Source organism: Tyto alba, unplaced genomic scaffold (assembly GCF_018691265.1).
Source record: "Tyto alba isolate M040663 unplaced genomic scaffold, T.alba_DEE_v4.0 Super-Scaffold_22, whole genome shotgun sequence".
NCBI classification, from domain to species: Eukaryota; Metazoa; Chordata; class Aves; order Strigiformes; family Tytonidae; genus Tyto; species Tyto alba.
The window spans coordinates 20,417,441-20,434,135 of NW_024881296.1; the positions used below are offsets into that span (position 1 = coordinate 20,417,441).

The following is a 16,695-nucleotide window of genomic DNA, read 5'->3' on the forward strand; positions in this document are numbered from 1 at the left end:
TTTGTTGATATGGGGAGGCTGACTGATAGTAAATGGAGAGTACAGAGAGGCTTGGGAAATTAAAGCCAGATTGCCTGTCACAAGAAGATAAATCCATGAGGGATAATGTGCATGCTGACATGCTGCAAAAGTTTCACCAGTAGTGAATTGGATTTTTACTAAGACTGACATTTTCAGCCTCTCAATTTTGAAAGACTGTGAGACAACAGGGACACAGATTTTGTGAATGACAGTGTTTTCTAGTTTTCATCCATCTAATTTCAAAGATGCTTGGGAATGTATTTCATCTTCTGGTTTGTACTCTAATTGTCAGACTGTGTGCATAGTTAAAGGTGAATTTTGCTTGCCTCTCGCATTAACACAGCAGCCTACCCACTTTTACACAAAACTGAAAAATTCTGATGTTGCCAATTTTGCGACTTGTAGGTTTTGTTCTATGTCAAATTCTATAGCTAAAAAACTACTCAGGGTATTAGTGTCTCCACTTCTGAAGCTAGTAGAGCTCTGTGTTTTCATTGAAATTTAGGCTGTAATTCTTTGAGTTGATTTTTTTCACCTGCAAAGCATCCATGCAGATTATTTCACAGCATATGACTATCTTTCACAGATTACAGTTTTAAATTTCCAGCTGTCCAATACATTCCCCTCTTCCCCTTCTTTCCATGATAGGAAGCTGTTCGTAAACTGACATGGCATAGGAGGAGGTTGTAACCACTCAATCATGGCCACCTTTATTATCTGTTTATTAGAAAGTGCTGGATTATAATACTGAAGTCCAATTACAGCTGGGTCTGGATGACCTAAATCTTCAATGGAAAAACAAAATCTGCCATTCTGGATAGGGGTAGCATGGCAGGGTATAATTTCAAAGTGACAAACTGATTTGTTTGCTGTTGCTAAGCCTTGTGACTCAGTTGAATAACACTCATGATTTTACCATAAATCTTATTAGTTGATACTGTTCCTAAATCCTGAACTGTTACCATTAAGCAGTGCTGAAAGAATCTGAGCTGACCTGAAAAAAGGGGGGTTTTTAGCTATAATGTTTGAAGAAAAAAACATTAAAAATCTAGAACTTCAGATGCTGTGGAGGACTGCAAAAATGAAAAAACAAAAACAAAAAACAGTTAAGAATTTTGGTATTACATTGAAAGCCTCATAATTTTGAAGACAAGCTGGTAGGTCCTGGCAGTCTTCTTCTACTTAGGCTTTACAAAACTATAAAGTGTAGTTCAGGGAACAGTAAATAGTGGTGAAGTACTCTAATAAGGGCCATGAGCTTTAATAAAAAGATGAGATTGTGAACTCATCTGTGAGTGGTTGACAGTAGAGTCAAAACATCAAGCAAAGAGGACAGGGTGTCTTGTGTGGACTGAAGGGGTCTGTGCGAGAGTGGTGGTATCGTGGTAATTCAGATGAGGGAGGAATTTGGGCAAGTATAATGTAAGGACAGGGCAGTGTGGGCATGAGTAGGTAATTCTCAGGACAGAATCCATGACACCCTGGCATCCTGGAGGAGCGTGGAGACTTTTCCTGCTGGCACCATTGGGGATTTTGAGTAGCTGCAGGGAGAAGCTCCCTCCATCAAAATGGAAAGGGGTCCTGCCTTGGTCAGTAGGAATGAGATTTGGTTTGCCTGAGCAAGCCAGTTGAATCACTGCAGACTGCAGAAGGGTGACATGGGAGCACTTGATGCTGGGCCTCATCCATTATTGCCTTCAACATGTGGCATCTCCAACTCCACAGGATCCACTTGAGACTCAAATGTGGACTGTGGTCAGTTGGGGGAGGTATTCTGTGCCTTTGAGTAATTATAGATGACACTGTGATTTCTGCTGTGTTCTGGCTTAGCTAGAAGAGTTGGCCAGCAGTACATTGTCTTTCCTGTAGGTACTTCTTGGTCGTTCCAGGTGGTGACATATCGTCATGAACTAGAATTGAATCTGTTACCTGTAGCAGCTGTGAGTTCCTCTGAGTCCCTGTGAATCTCTTTGAGTTCCTCTGAGCATGTGGAGCGAGAGCAACTCAGAGCCAACTCATCAGTAGCAAGAGTGTAGGTTATAGTTCAGAACTGGCCTGTTTTACAAATTAAAACCCAGTTATGGCTATAAACAACCTTCATTTCATACTGCAGTTGACTTATAAAGTGCCTGCACAAAGTGCAGTGGAAAAGGCAAGCATGCTGGAGGCATTAAAATAAAATATGAAACTACTGAAGGGGGCCTAAAGTAAAGGGCAGGAGAGCAAACTGAAGTACAGTATGACAGATCCTTGGCAATGGTGAAACCATGAGTTGTTGCACTAGCTGCAGCCTAATAGATAGTCAACCACAATAGATACAAAAGTGTTAAACCTTAATGTGAAGAAAGGCAAGTGCATACAGGGGAATAAATTATTTGGTCTATCAGTCAACCACATTCAAATACAAAATTATCGGCTCCTGGGGTGAATTCAAGAATATTGCATTGGAAGGATGGAAGCTACTGTAAGGTAGTTAGGTTTCTTAAGGGAACACCAGTGCCGTGATGTATTATAAAACGTTTTAAAACCAGGCTCAGCTACTTAATATCTCTCATTTTTAAGTATCCAGTATAAACATGTGGGTTGGATGTGATAGGATTTGCTACTTAAAATAGAGAATAACTGTGCCAGTGTGCTCTGAGCACATTACAGAGTGTATAAAACCCTGGCTCAGGAGGAAAAACAACAGTTTTAAAGTTTACAATTCCAAGACATATATGCATATAATGTGAAGCTGCTCTGGAGTTAAAATCTGACTTGCACAAATTCTTCCGCTTAAGGGGTTTTTGACATTTACATGGAAAACCTTCCAGTGGAAAACTGGGTAATTAAAGTGACCTCAGAATTCTTAATCTACCTGAATTCATGCAAGTTCCCTCAACGAATACCAGCGTCACTGAACCACGTCCTTACATCATTTCTCTCCTTTATCACACTATGAGACAGATGCATACCAGTAAGACAACTTCCACAATGTGATGGACTTTAAAAGTACGAGATAAAAATACTGCTTTTCACAAGAAAACTAATGAAGGTCTTTTTGTTCTTTTCTGTTGTAATCGACATAAACTCATGTATGGTAAAGAAGAAAGAGTGATGGCTTTATGTTCCGCACCCCTCTACACGAGCAACAGTGCCCTATGCTTTGATTCTTCTAAATGCCATCCTGGGATGTATTAAAAAGTGATGTCTGCAAGATATGAAGGATAACTGTTCAGTTCTCTTTGGCACTAGGGTGACAGGATTAAGCACTGTTTCTAATTTTGGTCCCAGAAGAGATAAACAAGTTGCAAACTGCAGAGGAAAGCAAGAAGAATGAAGAGGAGGTTGAAAAACATGCTCTGTTAAGAAAGAGTAAGAGGAAGAGACTTAGTTAATCTAGCAGGTGTTGGTTGTACCCTCTCCCCATGCAATTATCTGTTTGGTAGGGTGATTCCTTCTCACCTGCTTCATCCCTGAGAGGAGCCAGGGCTGCCATCATGTGTGTGCAGTGAGTGTTGCTGAGTGATGAGTGCCAGGAGTCCTGCTCACACCTCCAGAGGCTGACTAATGTCAGTGACCACCCAAAACTGCTGAGTGAACAGAACATCTGCTTTTTAACAACCTGTTTGACTCTTTGCATATATGTGCTGGATTTAAATGTTGCTGTAACTTCATCTACCTGAAGCAAACCTGGTTTTGCACTCTGGTGGGGAATCTGATACAGCAGACTGCAGAAGTTTTGCTCAGCTGCAAGCTGCTATTGTAGGAAGGTAAATCAGGTGTAAGGTAAAAAAGGAGCAAAAAAAAAAAAAAAAATCTGTTGACAGGATGCAGCCGATATTTTGAAAACTTGATCTTTGACATTTTTCATTGTAAGTTTCTGAAGTTGCTTTTGATATTATCATAGTTTCATTGCTGTATATATAGCCATAGTGAGACTTTACTACATTTGGGACTGAGCTCTTTATAGATTTGTAAGGGTGCAGTACTTCTTCACAGAAAAATTATTGGAAGTTTTGATATTGGCTATACAGATCTGTTCTGTGGGACACATCAGGAACCATTAACTTTGGCAGACACTTCATAGTAATGCTTTTCTTTAGTCTTAATAAGTTTGAGGACTATGTCTACAACCAGTCTCCTTTTGCTGCTTGTGCTCCATCCTTCTGTTTTCAATTTATTTTGGTACTTAGGCATGTTGAATCATTAGAGAACACATTTAACTTACTCTTCCAAATATGTCAGTTCCCAAACAGATGAAATGCATTGTTTGGGGTGGGGCAGGGGGGAAGTCATCCTTTTTCAATTAAATTAGTTGATTAACGAACAGAAGAATTGTCTTTTTCTTTTTCTGCCTTATTTTCAGTGTTCCACTGCATCTATATTCAAACTTTGAAAACAGACTTCACCCTTACCTTTCTCATGCTTTCTAGTGTATTTTCAGTGACCCATAGAAAAGATCATGCTGTCTGGTGTGCTTGAGAATTGGTTAATTCCAAAAGCTTGTCCCTGTCCGGTGTCACTACACTCTACAGGTAGATCTTGACATATCTTGATCTGCACGGTTTAGCTGGGGAAGGAGGCTAACTAGTAATTTATTTTGCTTTCTCTCTTTTTCATCTTTCAGTCTTATTTTCTGCTGACATATCTATGTGTTAGCAATTCTTCATTGTAATTGCTTTAAAAGTGAGTAAAAATAAGTTGATATTTGTTTGGAATGAGATTTTGTGCAACAGCTCCTGAAGTTGTTTGGAATGTGTTATCTTTTAGTGGCCATAGAGTTTGTCTTTAAATAGATCATGACAGGCTTGTGACAAACCTCAATTAAAAAGAGACATCTGATGAATCTAAGAAAATCTTAAAGTTGGTGACTTAATTATCTAATCTGTCTTCATGAAAGCCACAATGTGAGAACGGGTATTCTCTGGAAATAGCAGAAGATGAGCTAAAAGTGTGAGATGCAGAGTGGGTAACAAAATTCTGGAATTTGTTGGTATAGCAGGTAGTGTAAGAAATTCTTCAGGTAACAGTCAAGGATGTGGCTTCTGATATCCCATGTGCAACCTTTGGGTGCACTGGAGGAGGAGGAGAAATACTGGCGAGAAATGGACTGCTGACACAACTCAGGTTTGCAGGTGCCTAATGAGCATCTTACACCACTTATGAGCCAAATGGGCCATTGCTTTGACCCAGTAAACCATTTTTTAAATTCTTATAATTCTGTCTCAGTTGGACAGGAAAAAAAATTCAGAGGTTGCACTGAGAAGATGTGATGCTATATGAACATGTGTGACGCCAGCAAATGTTTCGTTACTTTTCTGATCTTACCAGTTTTGTTTGTGTTGCTTGGCCTCACTCACCTGATAAACATGGAGCACTATTTGACCACAGGTTAGTGTCTGCTCAGAAAGGAGAAGCAAGTTCTGACACCCACTTGCGGTCCCCCTCATGAGTAGGGATAGGGATCACTTGTTTCCAGAAGTTTTGAAAATAATGGATTGCTTTCTGGGAACATGTGTCTGTGACATGAGTTATTTGTCTGGGCAAATTGTACTTGAGCTGGGAAATTTTTGGCAAATGGGCAAAATTATGCTGGATTTGACTTAGTAAAAGTGGAATGATTTAGGCCTTTGTGTGGATCCATAAATTGTTGACACTGCAAGTAATTATCCAGCCTCATTTTTTTTAAATGGTGCAAAGGTTTACCTAGAGACGAAGCCACCACTGAGTATGGAAGCCAGGGCTTTTGTCAGGCTATCTGAGAAATTAATCCCCTCCTGAGACTGACAGGTCTACCCTGCAGAGCTACTTGAAAATTGTCATCCATAATGCAAATTCATTTTGGGTTGCACTTGCTTTTCTTCTCCTCGATTTCATTTGTGGTGGTTCCTGACATCTTCTTTAACTGTGGAACAATAGAAAAAAACCCTCAGTTTGAACTGACAAGTAAATTATTATATAACTTTCCAAACCCTTGGAGAAAGCTGTTGTAATTATACCGTGGGTTTTACTTCTTTATAGCTGTAAGTACTAATTTATATAATTCCAGAGTGAGTTACATATTTGAATTGTTTGTATTACCTCTGGGCTTTGATGCAGTGCTCAATAAAGTCAATATGTAATTATTTTGAAGTTGGGTGTATTGTTATATGAATATCATGTTGCCAGAGCATCACCTCAGCAGTTAGTCAGTCTATGTGATACCTACTCTCATTGTAAAATAAAATGTCATCCAATTAGCATTTTGTAAACCTCAAACTGCTCTTTTTCGTCTTGTTTTTGCTAATACAATAGGAGCCTTCTTTTCAAGTCCCTTCTCTGCCACCATCTCTTGTATTGTCTGAGTCTGTTGTGAGTATCGTGAGGGAGAAAAGAATGAGGTTCCTCTCTGAAAAAGTTTTCAATTTCTTGCATCGCTAGATCTGCCTGATACAAACTCAGGTTTCCAGATGAACTATTTCTTCTTCTAAGGAATTACTTAGACATTTTCTAAAGTGCAGAAAGCAGATTTGAAGCATCCTAAGGGAACTGGTCACATTAAACAAATACTTGCTTATGTACCAAAAGCCAGCGTACTGCATGGCTTTGTACTGGGCAAACCCTCTTGATGCATTTAGGTGTGTAAGTGGAATGGTGACGTAAACAGATGAAACGTGAGCAAAGCTTCAGCAGTGCATCCCTAAAGCTAGCCGCATTCAGCAGTGCTGCAAGTGAAGTTTTGATTACCGTTAATGACTGTGTTCTTCTGAAGTGAGCTTTGAGCTGTAGAGTTTATCTTGAATCTTGTCCGATTTTACTTAAGTGCATTCAGATGTTTACTGAATCAAAGCATTGATATATTGGCCTCCTTTAAGCTAAACAGTTGTCTGAAAATAATAGCCCTTTATTTCAGTTTTCTCTATCTGCAGTGAGTATTTGCTTATGGTTTCTTTTTGGGGGTTGCTATGGTTATCATCTGCGTCCAGAACAGGATTGTGCTACATAGGAAGGTGAGTTTCAGAAACAAAGGTGAGACTGGCCAAACTTGGTAGCAAGTGTTGGTTTTTTAGCAGGTAAATTTGTTTGCACTTAAAATTGAGACTTTGCAAAGGCCTGCTACCATTTTATTTAATTTTTAAGGAATTATATTCATAAGATTTGCCCAAAGTTACTGGCTAATCAAGTCAGGGATGTAATTAGAATTTAAATGTAATCTGGGTGCAGCAACATTCCACTTGAAATGAATGAAGTACCAACGAAGAAAAAACTTTGCTTGCTATATTGCAAAGCGCAACTCTGCTGTGAAAATCAAAGCAGTTAATAATTATGAAGCATTTTTCAGTGTTTCCATAGCCCTACAAACTCTCATCGTTTATCACATTTCCAGGATGCTGGGAAAACACATGCTGTATGTGTTCTTGTTCCTTCACTGGCACTTGTCAGCATCTACTTACCATTTCTCTTGAAGACGTTCACATACTTGTGCAGCAAAGTATGCCAAAAGTGTATGTCTGAGCAGAGGAGAAACTCCTATTCCACAAGTTACAGTGTTGTGTGGATAGTTCTGCAGGCGGTGGCAAATACTGCTGCCAGATTTTGTTATGCAAAGAAAATAATCTAAAAGGGGACAATCCAGAATATGGCTCGTGTTATTGCATAAGAAAAACTTTAGCGATGGTGTCCCTGGTGTTACAATCAACATAATAAAATGTGTTCACATGTTAACCTTTCAGACATCATTAGCAGTTGTTTTGGTAAAGATTAGCATGTTGAGTTTGCATGGCAAGGTTTTGGTAGCAGAGGCTAGAGAGCTGGATTCTGTGAGAAGCTGCTAGAAGCTTTCCATATGTCCGACAGAGCCAGTGCCAGCCGACTCCAAGACAGACGTGTTGCTGGCCAAGGTCAAGCCCATCAGAGACAGTGGTAGCGCCTTTGGGATAACATGTTTAAGAAAGGAGAAAAAAACTTGTGCAATTGCAGCTGGAGAGAGGAGTGAGAATACGGGAGAGCAACAACTCTGCAGACACCAAGATGAGTGAAGAAGGAGGGGCTGGAGGTGCCTCAGGCACCAAAGCAGAGATTCCGCTGCAGCCCATGGTGAAGACCATAGTGGGTCAGGCTGTGCTCCTGTGTGAAAGTCCACAGTGGAGCAGATATCCACCTGCAGCCTATGCGGGATCCCACACCAAAGCAGATGGGTGCCTGCTTCGGAGGCAGTGACCCCGTGGGAAGCCCGTGCTGGAGCAGTCTCCTGGCAGGACCTGTGGACTTGTAGGGGAAGGAGCCCATGCTGGAGCAGGTTTGCTGGCAGGACTTGTGACCCCGGTTGGGACCCACACTGGAGCAGTCTGCTCCTGAGGGTCTGCACCCCGTGGGAGGGACCCACGCTGGAGCAGTTTGTGAAGAGCAGCAGCCTGTGGGAAGGACTCAACATCAAAGAAGTCCATGGAGGACTGTCTCCTGTGGGAGGGACCCTGCACTGGAGCAGGGGAAGAGTGTGACAAGTCCTCCTCCCAGGGAGGAAGGATCAGCAGAAACATGTAATGAACTGACTATAAACCCCATCTCCTGCCCCCCTGCATTGCTGTGGGGAGGAGGTAGAGAAATCAGGAGTGAGTTAAGCCTGGGAAAAATGAGAGGGGTGGGGAGAAGATGTTTTAAGATTTAGTTTTATTTCTCATTATCCTGCTCTGATTTGATTGGTAATAAATTAAACTAATTTCTCCAAGTTGAGTCTGTTTTACCTGTGATAGTAATTGGTGAGTGATCTCTCCCTGTCCTTATCTCGACCCACGAGCTTTTCATTATATTTTCTCTCCCCTGTCCAGCTGAGGAGAGGAGTGATAGAACAACTTTGGTGGGCACTTGGAATCTAGCCAGGGTCAACCCACCACAGTTATCTACAGCTGTAACATAGAGATGTTAAATTCATCACCTTTGGAGTTTTCTAATCGTTGAGGCTGGGATTCTGCATTTCATAGGAAGCAAAGCTTCTGAAGGAAGGGTTGATAAGGAACAAGAGGACTACATTTCTCACAGAAAACTTTATATAAACATTACAAAATAGTAAGACTTGGTGTGTTGTGTGGGTTTTATATGAGCCTTGGGAGGCTCATGTTTACTTGCTGAATCAGCAGATGTTATGTCCTGGAACTTGGAAAACTTAACCAAGGCTGTGATCACCAAATACTTACCTCTTGCCCAGGTAATTGGAGAATGACATCTTGCATGTTTATGTTGCAATGATGGGTATCCTAAATATTGAAACCAGTAACAATAGTGTTGTTGCTTTAGTCATGGAGTGTTAATGCTGGTAACAAATTGCCACTGTGTTCCCATTATATATAAGGAAATACAGATTTGTCTTTTTTTTTTTTTTTTTTTTTTTAAATCCTAGTTTGTAGTCCTCTTTGAAAGTAATCTGAAGGGTTGCCTGAGGAATCATTTTGCTTCCCTGATGAGGATCTATGAGCTGTCCAAATACCATGAGAAGTACCAGAAGCCCATATGCCTTATTTAACTGCTTTTATGTTAGAAATCCTTCTGCCCAGAGTATGTGATTGCATCAACAGCAACAGTAACTGTAGGTTGAGACATACCATCGCTTTGGCGCATGAGCCATTCCTTGCACTGAACACGTCGCCTGGAACCAGGGTTCAGGCCCCATGTCATTTTGTACTCCTGACTATGTTAGCCAGTTCAAAAGGCTTGAAAACAGATGCCTCTTGGCCTGTATTATCAGATGCTGCTGCTATATGCTGTACACGAAGTATGCATCTAGTGCAATAGTGTGACTTCAGAATGCCTTTTACTGAAAGAATAGCCCATGGACATTGTCCAGGAACAAAACAAGGCTGCATACAATGTACTTCAAGCCAGTGAATTCCTACTCACTTGTTCTGTTTTTTTGGGGAGGAGAGCATGGTGCAAGAGTAACATGGGCTGGAGACCGTTCCTGGAGGGCAGGTTGAATGTGGGTGTTCTGTTCTGAGGTTTAGTGAAGGTTACTTGTACAATGTGATCAGACTGTGCCAGTTGGCCTACAGGCCACTTGTGGCCTCTGGCATTGTTTATACAAGTACATGTCTAGCCAGTGGCATGAGCTGTTCTCTGAGTCCCTTCGGAGGACTCATGTTTATATTTGAAATTGAAACAGTTGATTAATTTTAGCTCTATACAACTGGTGGTTGATTGTTTTTTTTTTTCTTTTTAAGCTGAAGTTTTGCAATTCAAGCATTCCTCTTGCATTATGTCAACTTCACTTTGAATTGGCAAACTGTAGTGCAAATGCACTCCTCTTCATTCTTTATATGGGAGGCAGTCAACTAAAGCTGATTATTTGCACTGAGGGTACAAGCAGCAAGCTTAAGCCCATCATCATCTTCACTGGAAGACATCAGCAGTGGCTTAGTGTTTCTGAAGTGGCAACCAATCTGCACTGTTACATTAAACTGGATCATGAGGGGGAGATCTCAGCTTGCCACCTCCCAAGCCATGTGTTTCTATTTTAAAGAGCTTCTACCCTTCTGACCCTGGGCAGGGTCCTAGAAATTCTCCTGTACATATCTGTTGGTTTATGGTCAAAACATGCTGTGATTGAGAGATACACAGAAACAAAAATATTAATATACTGATTCCATTTTTTTCAACCTTTATTTAGGTACTTCCTTTCCCCAGCCAGGTGGTCTACAACAGAGTTGGCAAGTGTGGGAGTCGAACTGTGGTTTTGCTTTTGAGAATTTTATCAGAGAAACATGGATTCAACCTGGTTACATCTGACATCCATAACAAAACAAGACTGACCAAAAATGAACAGGTAAGTTACTCCTGCTCATCTTCAATCCTGTTTTTTTATTATGTTTGTGAAACTGAGAAACAAAGACATATGCTAGCAGAAATCTTATTGAAGAGGTGTACTGCTACTCTGACCTGAGTAATCAGCCAGAATTCATCATCCTCTAAGTGGCTTCAGTTAATAGGAGAAATGGATGGTAGAGCCAAGAGCGACACAATGTGGAAGCTAACCAGAAAAACTAACTTCCAGTGAGCCAGCTCTTGAATTTAGATAGCATAGCAGTTAGTCCAGCAGAGAGGCAAGAATGGTTAGTAGAAGTGAAATTAGCTGCTAACAGTTTCTGGTACCTGTATTAATGTATCTGCAGGGCACAGTCATTTGTCATATAAGTGAGCCAGCTTATTCAGACCTAGCTTGGGTCTCTTTAAGCAAAGCAGGAGTAAATAATAGCCAATAGAGTTTGGCTTTTAATTCACTTCCAGTAATCAGTTGCTTCAAAAAGTTGTTTCCTAAAGCCATGCTAACCCATGTTGCTGTAATCTGACACTCCCCTGATCCTGCCTCAGCCTCCTGCTCATCTGTGATTGTGGAACACTTATCGAATGCTTCTGTGTCAAGATCAGAGGGTTTGTCTCCAAAGGGGATCTTACAGTAGGTGTCTGCTACTGACATCCAAACCAATATGATAAGGCCATTGAAGCAATATTTGGGTCACTTAAGCAAGCTTTGAGTCAACAGAACCCAATTCTGATGGGTGACTTCAATGACCCAGACATCTGCTCGAAACATCACTTGCTGGACTTGCAGTCTAGACAAGTGATCAGTGTGGTGACAGGCTGTACCCCGAAGGTGGCGGTAAATAGCTCATTTTCAAACCAGACGTCTGTCACAAGTGGGGTCCCCCAAGGATCAATATTGGGCCCAATGCTGTTTAATATATTTGTAAGTGATTTGGATGATGGGATCAAGTGTATCGAGTGTACCCTGATGAAGTTCACTGATGATACCGAACTCAGTGGGGAAGTGGACATTTAATAAGGAAGAGCCACCCTGCAGGACGACCTGGATAGGCTGGAAGAGTGGGCTAACAAGAACCTTATGAATTTCAGCAAGGACAAATGTAAGGTCTTGCACCTGGGAAAACATAATCCAGGAGCACAGCACCGGGTGGGATCTACCTGGCTGAAGAGCAGATCTGGGGAAAAGGACCTGGGGACCTGGTGGATGACAAGCTCAATATGAGTGACCACTGTGCTGCTGTGGCAAAGAAAGCCAACAGAATGCTGGGTTTCATCAACAGGGGCATCACCAGCAGAGATAAAGAAGTTATTATCCCAGTCTACTTAGCCCCTGTCAGGCCACACCTGGAATGCTGTGTTTGGTTTTGGTCCCCACTGTACATAAAAGATGTGGACAGTCTGGGGAGGGTCCAGAGGAGGGCCACGAAGATGATCAAAGGACTGGGAAGCCTGCGTATGAGGAAAGACTGAGAAAACAGGGTTTATTCAGCCTTGAGAAAAGAAGGCTTAAGGGAGACCTTATCACCATGTTCCAGTATTTAAAGGGTGACTGCAAAGAAAATGGAGACTCCCTTTTTACAAGGAGTCACATGGAAAAGACAAGGGGTAATGGGTACAAGTTATGCCAGGGGAGATTTCAGCTGGATACAAGAGGAAAATTTTCACAATGAGAACAATCAACCACTGGAATAATCTCCCCAGGGAAGTGGTGTATTTTCCTACATTGGACACTTTTAAGATTTGGCTGGGCAGGGTACTGGGCCATCCTACCTAGATCATGTTTTTAATGAGAAAGGTTGCACCAGATGATCCTTGCAGTCCCTTCCAACCTGGTATTCTATGATTCTATGATCTGCCTTTTTCGTGTTACCGCACTACACTCACTAAAGGAAGTAAAAATACCACATGAAATCGGTTTACCCAGACACCCCTTTTCATGTTCCCTTAAAGCTGTAGAGGGCATCATTTTTACAGCTTTGATTCCACAAAAGATCCAGTTATTTAAATTCACTTGTATTTAGGGTAACCATGTGCCCTCTGTGAGTATCACTGCCATCAGTAGGTATTGATGCAAGCATGACAAAAAACCCAGACTCCAGAGTGTATGGATGTAGTCAGATGCTGTACACATGATAGATGCTGACACATTGCCCACAGCTGGTGTTTCAATCTGCTGATCAGGTAAATGCTGCAATAACGGCCTGCGTCACTCCTGGGAACGGCAGCCTGCAAACCACAAAAGGATGTACGCAGTGATCAAAATACAGACGTGGGCCTGCCAGTGATGTTGTGCTGTGATCAGGGATGATTTATTTGTAGCTTCTTTATGAGCATAAGTTTGTTATTTTAGATACAGCAGTTCAATCCAACTGGAAGATTGGGAGCAGATATTACTCCTGCAGTTCCCACCTTCTTCCCTTTCAAGGTGGCCATCAGGGTGGCACCAGCAGGTGCCTCACCTAGCCCCACACAGGGCTCAAGTTTAGCCCGAGGTGGGGACCAGCTGGCCAGGGCTGCCACACCAGCCCAAAGGACTCTGTGCACAGCTGGGTGCGACACCCCAGTGGAAGGCTGTGGGGAGGGAGGCCAGTGTCCCCCCACTGCCCTTGCCTGTGGCTGAGGGAAGGGTCAGGGCCCTGGGCTGCATCTGCTGCAGCATCCCTCTGTGTATCCTACTGACAGCACCGTGGATCCTAGGGCATTCGTAAAATGGTCCCATCAGATCGGGGTCAAACTATCCTATGTTACAGAGCCTGCCTGGTTGGGGTTTTTGCCTAACTGTAGGATATAGGATAGGGAATTTTTGTGGGTATGACTCCTTTTATGTTTCAGGTTGTCGGGGCTTTGTTTTGACTGTGTCCTTCATTGAGTTCTACTGATGATTGGGAGATGCATCATAAAACCTAAAAGCCTTGCAGGCATTAATAACCACCAGCTTTCACCCTCATCAGCTACTTCATTTCAGTTCTGTTCTGCCTTTCTCTGGTAGGTGGATTGTCCTTAGTTAAACATGGTACAAGATCACATCTCAGCAGTCTCCTGTGCTTTAGTCCAGCATGTGAAGATTCTAGAGGCCCAGACTTATTTTTGATGCAACCAATGCACTGACAGAGGATAAATGTCTGCATTAATTTTTTTACTCCAGAAGATGTTAGGTCACTAGACAGGGAATGTGCTGGAACACAGATGGTGCTGGATGTATTGCTACAGAGCTGATGATTTACTCTGTAGATTGCTCTACTATAACTTGAGTCTTTTTATTTTAATTTATGGCTTATTTACATAGTTACAATAGGCTTATAATTTAATGAGTATTTTTGCTAAAAAGTGCCTTTGATCGCCAGGAAACATGCCTGGAGACAGTAACTGTTTTGTTGTGCAGGGTATTTTTAGTTGTCTTCTCTTTTTTTATGAGCAGAATGTGAAAAAAATAAATTATTTCTCCCACCTTTAATGTGGTATACACAAGAGGAAGTTAAGAGAATGGATGGTCTCAGGCTTCAGGCATTGCAGTGAGAAAAGAGAGCTGGGCTGGGTGTAGGCTCCCAGCATAAGCATGGGCTTCTCACTCGAGATGATACGTCTCTCTTCCTTCTGTCATTTTTCTGTCCTCTGTTTGGTTAAATCCCTGATGCAGCCAAGACTTTTCTGTAAATATTTAGCTTATGCAGTCTGCTGTTGTTAAATAAAGTTAAGCATGTAGGTGTTCTTAATGACTGCAGGGATTGCACATAACTGGAATCCATATTCTCATTGCCTTTTATCATTCTTCATAGTAAGAAATTTTTCCAAATTATGTGTGCCTGACAGCAATTAGAAGTGCGGCCTTTGAACATCTATGGGCATAAGGGAGTGAGTTCCAGAAACAGATTAGTTAATCTGTGCCTTACCATTTGCTATAATATTTCCAAGTAAATACAGAAAATAATATGTAGAATTCATATAAAGTCAATCTAATTGATATGGCTTTAAAATGACACACAAACTATTGCAAAATGAATTCTTCCCCTTCCCTGACTTCCTTCCCTACCTCCATTTTTTTGCATTTGGAGAAGTAAGAATGAGTTTGATTATAGATATAAAAATATCAATTGCATACAGGAGCTATTGATAGTTTATCCTCATATCAGTTCCTTCTACCACCCATCCCTATAGCCATGCAGCCAGCTTTATATATAATTCCAGTTTAACACACTAGAAATCCATCACTAATTTTTCTTAAATGCTTTTAAAGACAGAAAATTGGTGATAGGAGCTTGGAAAGCTGTAGAAATTCTTGAAACCATTCCAAATTTTTGAAAGCTGAAAGTGAAGATCTAGTCTCATTCCTGTAAGATGTTTATGGAAATGAATACTGAGATGAAAGTGATATACCAGATACCTGTAGATACTTGTACTTCCTGGACCCTACATGCCTTCAGTAGAGACTGAAAACAGTAGAAGGTAAGGAACTCACAAGACTGATACAGAGACTTTTTTTTGTCCTGTTTGTATCAGTGTTAGTGGAGACCATAGTGTGATCCAGTGTCGTGGTTTGAGCCTGGTCAGCAGCCAACCACCACGCAGCCACTCTCTCTCCCTTCTCTTCCGGCAATAAGAAGGGACAGAGAGCCAGGCTTGGGGTTGGAGATAGGACTGGGAAGGGGAAAAAATCCCCCTTTATGGTCATGAGCAAGAGGCAGACTTGTTAGGGGAAGAAAAAAAGAACATACATTTATTACAGACACTGACAACATGTAACGGAGTAGGACAGTGAGAAGCATTGCCACATCTTGAGAACACCTTCCCCCCACCCCTCCCTTCTTCCCGGGCTCAGCTCTGCTCCCAATATCTCTATCTCCTCCCCTCAGTGGTGCAGGGGCAGGGAATGGAGGGTGCAGTCAGTGCTGCTGCTTCTTCCATCTTTGGAGGGGGGAGCTTCTGGAACTTGTTCCCCCTGCTCCATCGTGGTTCCCCCTCTCACAGGAGACAGTCCTCCTCAAACTTGCTCTGACATGAGTTCCTCCCATGGGCCGCAGCGTTCCCCACACTGCTCCAGCATGAGTCACCAACTTTCTCCAAGTGGAGTCCCTCCCACAGCTGCAGCCCTTCCTGAGCTGCTCTGGCGAGGGACACCCACGCGTGCTGCAATCCTTCCCATGCTGAACTACAACAGTGGGGCTACCTTTTCCCAGAAGACCCCGGCCTTCTTCGGGCAGAGCACCTTGATCAACCTTGTGAAAACCACAGGCCATAAATCAGTGTCTGCTCCACCGCAGATCTTCATGGGTGGTGGTGGGGGGCCACCCTGCCGTCTCACCACAGGATACAGGGGGGTCTCTGCTCTGGCACACCTCCCCCCTCCTTTCTTCCTCCATTCCTCCACTGACCTTGGTGATCACGCAGCTGCAGCAACTCCTCCTCATCAGTCCAACTGCTCGTCACCACGTCCCTTCTTAAGTACATTATTGCAGAGGCGCAGCAGATTGGCTCAGTTTTCGAGCAGAGGTGGAACTGATTTGGAGCTGGGGGAGCTTTGGGAAGCTTCTCACAGGGGCCCGCCCCTATAGCCCCCTCCCCTGCTACCAAAAAACCCCACCACTCACTCAAACCCAGGACATCCAGCTGACCTCACTTGGAAAATCCCAGTTGCCTCACTGTTTTTATACAATTTGGCCTTGAATTCTCCCAGTGAAATACAGCAGCTTAAAAAAAAAAAAAGTGGTAACATTTTGGTTGTTATCTAGACAGGATTATTATCTGGTTATTTCTTGTTGTTCCCAGTAGAATTTACCTTTTGCAAATCTCGAACCAACAAGGACTGCTCTGAGCCGTCAGTGTGAGGTGCTGGCTGTTTCCAGAAGAGGGAAAGAAGGTGTCCTCTCTCACAAGCCTGAGTTGAGTTTTTGTGCAGGAACA

At 42.4% G+C, this 16,695-nt stretch overlaps 1 protein-coding gene across 4 annotated transcripts in view; it reads left to right on the forward strand.

Moving 5' to 3' along the window:
* The window catches only part of UST (uronyl 2-sulfotransferase), a 176,637-nt gene that overhangs the window by 73,650 nt on the left and 86,292 nt on the right, over positions 1 to 16,695 (forward strand). For all 4 annotated transcript variants that reach the window (XM_042796049.1, XM_042796048.1, XM_042796051.1 and 1 more), the window contains exon 3: positions 10,643 to 10,798. In XM_042796049.1, coding sequence (XP_042651983.1) covers positions 10,643 to 10,798 — 156 coding nt within the window. The remainder of the gene's footprint in view (positions 1 to 10,642; positions 10,799 to 16,695) is intronic.